This window comes from Chamaea fasciata, unplaced genomic scaffold (assembly GCF_029207755.1).
Source record: "Chamaea fasciata isolate MVZ Bird 193981 ecotype frontalis unplaced genomic scaffold, bChaFas1.0.hap1 SCAF_6, whole genome shotgun sequence".
Classification (NCBI taxonomy): Eukaryota; Metazoa; Chordata; class Aves; order Passeriformes; family Sylviidae; genus Chamaea; species Chamaea fasciata.
The window spans coordinates 18,485,397-18,495,788 of NW_027094091.1; the positions used below are offsets into that span (position 1 = coordinate 18,485,397).

At 35.4% G+C, this 10,392-nt stretch overlaps 1 protein-coding gene across 5 annotated transcripts in view; it reads left to right on the top strand.

Annotated features, from left to right (window-relative positions):
- TBC1D19 (TBC1 domain family member 19) overlaps positions 1–7,882 on the top strand; it is a 51,102-nt gene extending 43,220 nt beyond the window's left edge. For all 5 annotated transcript variants that reach the window (XM_066185574.1, XM_066185578.1, XM_066185576.1 and 2 more), the window contains 6 exons: positions 947–979; positions 3,376–3,485; positions 4,688–4,779; positions 5,522–5,637; positions 6,458–6,528; positions 7,509–7,882. In XM_066185574.1, the coding sequence (XP_066041671.1) occupies positions 947–979; positions 3,376–3,485; positions 4,688–4,779; positions 5,522–5,637; positions 6,458–6,528; positions 7,509–7,583 (497 nt within the window). In that variant the 3' untranslated portion in view covers positions 7,584–7,882. The remainder of the gene's footprint in view (positions 1–946; positions 980–3,375; positions 3,486–4,687; positions 4,780–5,521; positions 5,638–6,457; positions 6,529–7,508) is intronic.
- The last annotated feature ends 2,510 nt before the right edge of the window (positions 7,883–10,392 follow it).

Consider the following 10,392-nt stretch of genomic DNA (forward strand, 5'->3'; position numbering starts at 1 on the left):
TATTCAGTCTTGTATCAGCACCTAGAGGATTTGAATGATAAATGCTGTAACTTGCTGACCTCCCAGCTTTTCACTTTTTAACAAACCACACCCTAAAATCTTCTCCTTTCAAAATGTGCGTAGACACAACAGATCTATGTAATTTTAATATCATTGCTGTTGTTATAACTTCAGTTATTAAAATTGTTTTTTTCAGCTCTTACTTTGACCATTTCAATCCCTTATTGCATCCTTTCCCTCCATTTGTATTTCAATTTCAAGCTCTTTCCTCTTGCTTTCAAGGCCTTATGTCACCAATCTTAAATCTGTGTCTCTGGCCTTGTCTTTTGTGTCTGTATGTCAGTGAAGTCAGTTGCAGTACATACTTTTGTTTCTCTTTTTTCTGTGTTCGCCTCTGCAATTCTTGCAGCTTTGTAGCCATGAAGCATTGTTCTTCTGATATTTTGCCAAAGCAGCCACCTCTTACCAGTCTTAAATAAAATCTAGTGAATTGGAGCTAAGATCAGCTAGGAAGGAGGAGCGAGCTGTCATGCTACAACTGCCAAGTATTGTGAATGTTCTGAGTACTACATGAATTACTAGAGGTCTTGGCCTCCTTTTTTTCCTACTCCATTCTTGTCAGAGCATGACATTTATGGGTTGTCATTTATCTGAAATTAGGTTCTGCTATCAATAAAGCCTCTGTGTAACAACTTCAAACTGAGCTTTTACTTGGCTTTCTAGGAACTGTAGCTTGTGTTTAAGCTTGTAATTGGTTGTACTGACATAGGCGATGCTGTACTTACATAGGTACAAGATGGAGATCTATGCAGGTGCAGTAACAAGGAAACACTTTATTCCTGACCTAGGCAGAATACAGTTCAATAATGTGAGGGGGGTATAATTTTTTTTGCATGCATAAAGAGGATTATTAAAGAACAAAAGAAGAAATATTTTTGTTTTGCAGGTGTAATTCCTTTCCACGGCTTTTCTATGTATGGTAAGTGTGACTCTCATAAGCTAAAACCTCAGGATTGCTTTTCCTCATATTGTGGTTTAAAGCTGTATATACTTTTCTGCAACTTTTAAACTTGTGTATGTAGATGCTTTTATGGGTTTTTGTGTATGAAGATTGTTGAATATAATTCTTTAAATTTCAGGCTGTTTTATTTACTTAGATTACAGCTTGCTGCCATGTGAGAATTCCTTCTTTGAGAGCTAACAGCTGAGCTAAGCTATGCATCTTAATGTATATGAATAGAGGGATAAATTTCACTTACAAAGTGCTTTTTCCTTGTGTTTCACTTCTAGGTAGACCAAGTTACCCATAAAAAAAGTTCTTAAAAAAAAAGTTCTTAAAAGTTCTTAAAACATGAATAAAGTGAAAGGCCTGTTGCTTTCTACATTTGCCTACAAGAGGTGTTAAGAGAGCATTACAGAGTATAATGGTTGCTATAATTTATTTCCTGCACAGAGGAAAGCACAAATATCAACAATATTTTTAGGAAAAAAAGCAGAAGAATCTCCTTGGGTTACAGATGTATTACAGCTATTGCAGATGTGAGATTAGATGTTTTGGCTTTTCAGTTTTTTGTTCTGGTTTATCAAAGGTGTTTGTAGCATCACAGGGCAAGCAGATTGTAAGATTATACATAAAATGCTATGTTTTCCAAATAATAAAGTTTAATGGTCACACACAGTCATTAAAATCATGGAATTGAAATATGAAATGGAAATTTAACCTGAGCAGGCAAAGTCTGTGGAGTAATGAGCACTTAAGTTACAAACTCTTCCTTAGGGACTCATTTAGAGGCGTTCACTTGTTCTGTGTGAACTGCTTTTCAAAATGTTTGGATTTGATTCTGCCCTTGAGAACAGTGCCTCCCAAACTTGGGTGTGAGTTTTCCTCCCTCCCTCCTGTCCTTGCTCTTTGCACAGGCTCAGAATATGCTGGCTCTGAGAAGGAGGAAGGGTAAAAAGCAAGGCAGCAGAAACATGGTAATGGAGCTCCAGGCTGTGGGTACAGTGGCTGGGACCAAGCAGAGCGTCCTCTGTATTCCATGCTGTGCTGCTATATGAGGAAGTGTCTGGGTCCTTAGGAAAATCCTATACCCTTTTTCCTGTTTGCATGCATACGCTGTCAGGGTGCCAGCTGTCAGAGGCTGATCTGTTACCCTCCTTGACTTTATGTACATGTGCACACTGACAGGTTTTCCACCTCCATCTTCAAGCATTAAAAACATGAACACGGGTAACACCCTTTGCTTTTCTTATCCCTATAGAAATACCTGTTTCTGTGAACATCTTACCCTACCTTAGCACCCCACCTCTCATACACAGACACCATTTTTGTCATTAAGCCACCTTCTGTGATATTTAGATATGAAAATAAATTCACATGTGCATATATCTGTATATATATGTGTGTGTGTGTGTGTGTGTATGTGTACATACATATGCAGATAATATATCCATATCCCTAGCTTAGTGTAAATAAAATGGAGGGGAAGGTGAATATAGAGATAGAAACTGTGAGTGTGTTAAAATGTAAGCTGTCAGCTAAAATGAATGCATCTGTAAAATGAAGCAGTCATCATGATGACTGGACAGATCAAAAGGCTGTTCACAAAAAGGCATGACAACTGTGAGAATGCATTGAGTGGATGGACTATCAGTCTCAAGGAATGATGGTTGTGTTTGAGCAGCACATACGTATAACAGATTTATCTATATGCTAGACTTCTATGAAACAAGCAAAGTTTCAGAGCTGCTCTTTTACAAATGTAATCAATTTTCATTTTGAATCAGGTGTACTAGAAGACTTTTAAACAGTAAACTACCAAATGTCCATGGTTTACAGATCTTGTAAGAAATAAACATGTCTCTATGAGTTTGTTCATACTTAGTGGTGTTATTTTGGCAACCCAAAGCTGTTCTTTCAATGTGTTTGTTTTCACGAATGTCCGTTTTCAAGCAGTCTTACAAACAGGGCATCAGTTTGGAGCTGGTCACTGGCCCCATGGCACATGGAAAGTTACAGACACTTGAATCAGAACTTGCACTGTTCACATTGCCTTACACCCCAGGGGTGCTCTCCTTACAGCATATTTCTCATGGTTCAGAAGCCAGCACTGTAGTAAGCAGGTTCTAATCGGTTTAGCTTCTTGAAATATGTAAGAATAATATCTAGAATGTATCATACTCCCTTTTTTGACTTTTTACATTAAATGATAGACTGTGATTGAATACTTCTTTCTCAATAATTGGTTTAGTACTGTTTTTGTAAATTGTGGTACTATAAATTACTTGGTTTTCCTCATACTTCATGCGCTTAATCATTGAACTCTTTTAGCAGTTTACAGTGTTGAGTCAATTATAATTCTTTTATCCTTTCAGTTGCTCCACTTTGTTTTCTGTACCATGAACCTTCCAAATTGTATCAGATATTCCGTGAGATGTATGTGCGTTTTTTCTTCAGACTCCATTCCATCTCTTCTCATCCCTCTGTAAGTTCATTAGGAATTAAATCCACTCACTTGATATCCTGTTTGCTACAGAACAATAGTATACAGTAGCATGGTTTTCTGTGTGATTGAAATGTATCCTTTTAAATATAATAAAATATTTCAGGCAAGCTTGGGAAAATTATTAGATAATTCCAGTCTGGATGTTGTTGCTTTCTATGTCAGTGTTAGTCTTTGCTATCATGTACTTTATTAAAATAGTAAGTTCTCAATTTATGAGGGTGTGGAGTCTTTTATAAGAATTTATAAGTTTTTTAATACATTTCTCAGTTCAAAGAGTCACACAAATTCCCTTTCATTAAAGATATGTAATATCTGAAATATTGTCTGGGGTAAAGGGACTAAAATACATGTATAGATATTGTTTCAGTGATACCAAGTTAGTGTCTGTTTCTTTATCTGAAGTATCTTGGTATGACAGCACATGCTTTTTAGTACTACTGGATGAGTTTAAATACTTTGTCTGTTTGTGACCAGGATCAGTTGTCTTGAATGTACGAGAGTTGTAAAAATTGGCTTGTCTTCTACTTGTGAAGAATAAAACAGAGGAAATACTTCTTTTTTCCTTCAAAAAGTGCTGAAGAGTTATATTGCTTTTTGAAAATATTTCCTCGTTAAAAGAAAATCCTTTCCTTGGTATACCATTTCAAGGCTATGTATTGTGCTTTCCATCTTTAATAGCAGAGAAAGGGGTCAAACAAGAGTCTATTCATTTCCATGGTAATTTTTGAAACAATCTTTAAAATGTGTTTATGTTTAACTCTTTTTGTAGTTATCCCTGTTGCTCTTTGGTTTTACTTATCAGAGAGATACTTTTTCTCACATCCTTTATTTTTTAGTGCAACTGAGGTCTATTTCATCAAAGTGGGAATATTTCAAGTAGGTTACACTATAATAACCCATTAAGTACTTCAACTCTGACATACACCATAAGTAACTCAGACTTGAAAGGGACTATCAGAACATGTTATGCTGCTAACACATACATGGAATTGCAGGAGCAAGGCTTTAGTGACTGAAGGTATTAGAATTGGTTGTGCCTTTCTCACGTGAGTTGATTGTTATATCGTTAATAGTGTTTTATTGCTTGAACTAAAAATTCATGTACCCTTACATGCTGATAGTGTTTTCCCAGATTTGACAGGATGAGTGTTAGTATTCACGATATGATCTTGTTTCTTTAGGGCATTGTGTCATTGTGTTTGCTTTTTGAGACTCTTCTACAAACCCACCTGCCCCAGCTCTTCTATCACCTCCGAGAAATTGGAGCTCAGCCGTAAGTACTTTTTTCTGACTTGTTACAAATGTTTCACATTGATTGTTCTGAAAATGCTGTTCTGTAGTATTTTAATGTAAGATCTATGGGAAATTACATAAATGTATAACCATCAGTGTGCCATTTTTCTTTGAGAGTCAGATGGAGTGCTTTGTCTAACCTGTGTGTCTGTGCTTTGTGCATTTCTTCTATATGCTCTGTGAAAGAGAGAGAATTGTTCTGTGAGAAATGCCCTGTTGCTGCATTATTCAGCTGAGTTTCAGTAATTTATGTTGGATCTGATGGAACTAAGTGATTAATTTCCTAGGGGACAGAAGACACGGAGATGTGTTAGTTGCAGCAGAAGGTACTGGAAGAGGCAAGAGAGCAAGAGTCATTCAATAGTGAACTAATGGCGCCAGGCACAACAGAACCTTTTTGTCTTAATTGGTATCCATCTTAATAGCATAATAGCAGAAAGGACGAAACATGGAGGGTGATAATAGCTGAGGATCACTCTAATGTGATTGTTTGATCAGAATGATAATGAGAATGATATTAGTACTTTATCAAATGAGATGCTAAATAGTTTTATTATGGCGCTTGCAAATTAAAACTATCAATTATTACTGTAGCAAGAGAAAATGTTTATTCATCCTGAAAGAGAAATGCAGAAGGATAATGAAATATTTTCAGTTTATAGACAATCTGATCATTATGGAAGGCAGAAATAAAATAACTGTTGTTTGTCACTCGTTTGCAGGCTACGAATTTCATTTAAATGGATGGTACGAGCATTTTCTGGTTATTTAGCTACAGACCAGCTCTTGCTTCTGTGGGACAGAATCCTGGGATACAATTCTCTAGAAATTCTTGCTGGTAATAGAATTATTTTTACTAAATGTGTGAAGTCTGTGTGAATGTAAGACAAATACTTGTTAGCTTCAATGTATTTTGTGATGGGAAGAAAATAGTTGCTCTTTGAATGCAGACAGCAGGTTACATGCATGTCAAAGGATATATCATCTAGAAAAATGGAATTGCATGAGTACTGCATCTTTAAAAAAAATATGTCAGGTAACTTTTTTTATGGCAATACTCAAATAATGCTGAGTACTCTCTGAACAGGATATAGGATGTTCTCCCAGCTTCAGTGGTAAATGAATTCATCACCTTTCACAAAATACTGCATTCATGTTATTTATGGCAACTGGCTCTACTTAAAACAATTGAGAGTCCCCCTGATTTTGCTGGATTTCTTCCTTTGAAGTGTCATCTTTTAAGACACTTTGTAAGTTTTGTAGCTAAATAATGTCCTCATATTTGGGAAGTTTTAAGATGGAGATTTTAAAGAAAATCCGTATCTTCATTTGAGTCAATTTTTAAATACAAAGTAGGTGAGTAGAAGAGAAAAGGTTTTGGTTGCATTTGTGTATATGTAAGACAGCTTGTCCCTTTCAATTAAAAGCTAGTCATCTTCAACCTCAGGCATGTTCACTCAGACTTTCCTGAAAGAATGTTGTGTTTTTCCTGTCTGTTTGAAAGAGTGGTCAAAGAAACTCAAACACAGCCACCTGTTGTATATTATTCTTTAGAATCAAAATAATTAAAGTAAGTGAAAATTGGTATTTTATATCAAGATTAATTCTAACCACTACTTATCAGGTCAGAAACGTAAATATTGGACATTTTCTTTCAGTCCTGGCAGCTGCTGTGTTTGCTTTCCGAGCAGTCAACCTGATGGAGGTGACATCACTGGCTGCAGCTGAAGTAAGGATAAGTTTCACTTAGAGAAGATTGAAATAGTTTCTGATGCTTTGCCAATAAAAGTAACTTAAGCTTCACATGGCACGTGGTGCATAGTGCAAATCTTTCTGTCTAAATTCTTACCTTAGATAAAAAATAAGGAAATTGTGAACATGCAGTACATAATGCTGCTTTTCTGGAGTAAAGGAAATAAAACATATTTGCTATAAAAACACAGTGTTATAAAATCATTTTGTATGGTTAAGTTTTTTTTAATATATAATCTGTGTTAGTGGGCTATATTGTTTTTGAAATATTGCAGAGGTTTGTAAACTTTTCCTCAGTACATTTTAGTTGCTTCTGTTCTACAAATGACAAAAAATTTACAGTATTTTTCAATGTGAATTTGAAATTTCCCTGTGCGTACTGCCATAGGAAATGAAGAAAATGAAGTTATCAGCATGAAGATTGTTATTGTTTATATCTAGTAACCTATTTTTTCTTCTTTTTTTTTTTCAAAAATACAGTGATGAATTTTTTCCAATCTTTGAGTTTGTGATCACTTTCTTTGGCTTTTTTTAAAACATACTTTCATGAGAAGACATTGATTGTCTGAGGCATTGCATTGGATTTACTTCACAAGTACTAGCCAAGCCACAGGATAAGGATTCTTAATTCCCAATTATTTTTAGAAGCAAGTTGAAATGTTAGACTCCTTATTCACCCATGATACTGTGTATATCTGAAGTAAGGCTAAAGGCTAAAATAAAGTTACATGGGTACTATACATTGGGTAAACGTGTTTTTTCTTTGAAATGTTAGAGTGAAAAATTATGCAATACGGTATTAACATAAACCAGAATAATTTGTTTCTAGCCATGTCCAAATCTGATTATTGGTAGTATTATAGTCAGTATTTAAATCTTTTCCTGACTTCTTAACTTGCTTTAAGGATATTTGATTCAAATGTCAAGTTTAACAAGCCTTTTTGATTTTCATTCTAGGCTGTACTTGCTGACCTTTCAACCCTCAAAGTTATGCCTCTTCTTCAAATCTTCTTATTTGCTACTGTCACTTGATCTGCTTCAACAATACTGGTACCACATTCCAGTCTTTCTGGAGAAGCTAAGCATCAACTATGCAATGTCTGCATAAAGCCAAAATTAAACTCCATGTATAAAATCAATTTAGAAATAATTACCTTAATATTTTCTAACGGAAAAAAATAACTTTGCACACGATTGTGTGAAGTGCATGCTAATTAATTTCACTCTAAAAGCAATGGTTATTACTTGTACTTTGAGAATGACTGCTTGTGCAAGGAAATAATATTAATCACTGTTTAAAATGCATGTAATATTAAATAAAGTAAATGTAATTCGTGATCTGAGTTCTGTGATGTTATTGTCAGAGTTCTAAAAGCTCTTATTTTTTTAATATGAAATTACTTTTTCAGGCTCACAGCTTAGAGGATATCATCTTCAATACTGTCAAGTGAGAAAATAAAGATACTTCCAATTTTTTTTTCTTGTTTTCTAAAGAAAAGATGAGATTATACATCAATTTTGCTATCCCTATCTTATTCTTTTCACAGAAATTTTCTCCATGTTCTTTCTCATGTTAACTGCTCCTGTTTATTCTTTTCATACACAGAGATGTAGTCAGGCATTCCCTGTTCATCTTTTGTTCGGTATAGAGCTATCCCAGGAGTCTGCTGAACTCCTCCCTGGAGTCCCATCAAAGGCATGCACTATGTTCACCTGCTGAGAAGGCCTGAGCATAGAACTTGTTGGAGCTGGCCTTTACATGAGACAAAACATTGCCCTGAGAATGATGCCAAGACTCCTTTTGCTGTGCCACACACCCTCTCTGGGAGAGCAGTGCTACGCCTTTGACAGTTTTCCAGCCTCTGTGATTCAACAGCTCAGGCTTCAGTGAAGAGCCCTGCTCATATCAATATGTGATGGATTGTCACTGCAGTCAGGCTGGCATCATCTGTTAGCTGTCATACCTTTTTTTGAGGTCCTCCTCACAAAATTAGTTTGTTTAATACCAAAGTTGGAATCAATAATCTGATTTGATTGAGCATATTTTAACACCTGAAAAAGGCTCTAAGTCGAAAAATGATAATGGGTTATATAGTCACTGCATTTGCAATAGGACTTCTGTCTTTGCCTAGTTTATGAACATGTACATGCTATGTACATGTAGTTGTCATTATTTGCCATGCTGAATGTAAATCCGCGAAACATGAATCCTTCTCACTTTGCTCAAAATTTAACAAGTGATCTAAGCCGTAGTCTCAGATAGAGGTATGAACTGTATGTCTGTGAATCTTCTTGTCTCTGTCAGGATAATGTAGTAGAAACTAAATTAACCTAGTAAATTTATCAGGCTAATTTAAAGAAAGGTAAAGTTGTGGACTCGTTGGTATCACTTCCCAATATAAAAAAACAAACTGCTTAGCAGATATAATGTGAGAATATTTGGGGAAATTTTGCTCTGCATAACAAAGAAAATGGATGTTTTCCTTAATATTTGCAAGGAGTTGTTGCAAAAAGACATGACGGCTTTTATCCTTTACAGCACGTACTACCCTGTTTTATATATGGGAAATGAAGGCATAGAAAGATTAAGTGATTTGCTAAAGATTAAAGAGTAAATTCCTAAAGGAGGTGAGTAGTCTCTTCTCTCTTGAGTTTCTGTTTGCATTTCTGGACACTCAGTTTGTATAAACCACAAGATCTTATTTCATCTTCAGAACAACACATAATATACATCTACCTCTAAAAATGCAGCAGTTTGCAGTTTTAAAAATCCGTAAATTGGGTAGCGGTTCAGAACTTACAATGTTACAAAGCAGTCACAAGGATTTTGGCTCAGTAAGGTCATTACAAGGGTTACCATGGTGTTTTCAAGAATTAAAAGTATTTACTAAATAGCAAGGGAGATTCCCTACAGGCCTGCTGACCCTCTAATTCCTTTGCTTTGTGCTAGTACATGGTGCAGAATCTGAACAGTGCCTTAACCTTTTCCAGATTAGGATTTTTGAATAGTATCTTCTTTTTCATTTACAATAAATTTGGAAGTGCTGTAAGTAGGCAGAGATAGAGACTGTTGGATTCTTGTTTGAACAAGCAGTTCCATGACTAAGAGAATATGGTGTGTTTTTATCTCCCATCTCCCTTGCATCCTCTCCATCTTCCCCGCTGGGGCACTTACCCTGTTCCTGACCTGCACCAGTGTCTCTCCTGATGACTGGACAGGGGAGCCTTGTGCTCTGGAGCTCATGAGGGTCCCCACACACCTTCTTGCATACAGGAATATTGAGCGTAAGTGCTCTAAAGTGCGACTAAGATGAGATTAAAAAATGAACTAGATCCTCACCTTATACTTCAACTATACTCTAGATTTTTATATATTTTTTAAAATCTAATTTTAAATGTTGCTTTTACTGAAGTGGTGTTGTTTTCCTTTTCTCCTCAGTTACTCTAATTCCAGCAAAATACTCTGTTTCAGATTCTGGCTGATACTTGTATTTTTAATCTTCTTTGCTTAAATAAATACTAATTTAATTTTTTTTAATATTAAAATGACTGGTTTCTATCTTGCAGCTAGATACTTCTCTTATAGACATGGTAGTATCAATTATTTAATTTTTAATTCTTTAACTTTGGAGATCAGTTCAAACTTCTTGACATCTCTAGTCTGTCATTTGACTTCCAAATTCCTAAAACTCTATTTTCATTTTTGATGTTTTAAGTAATGGCCAGATGTGATTGTAGAATCGTATTTAACTTGATAATTACATTGGTTTAAACAGGCTTAGCTTGATATCCAATGGCTCGATTTAGTCAGATTGGTTTGGTCTGTTCCTCCCTATTTGAA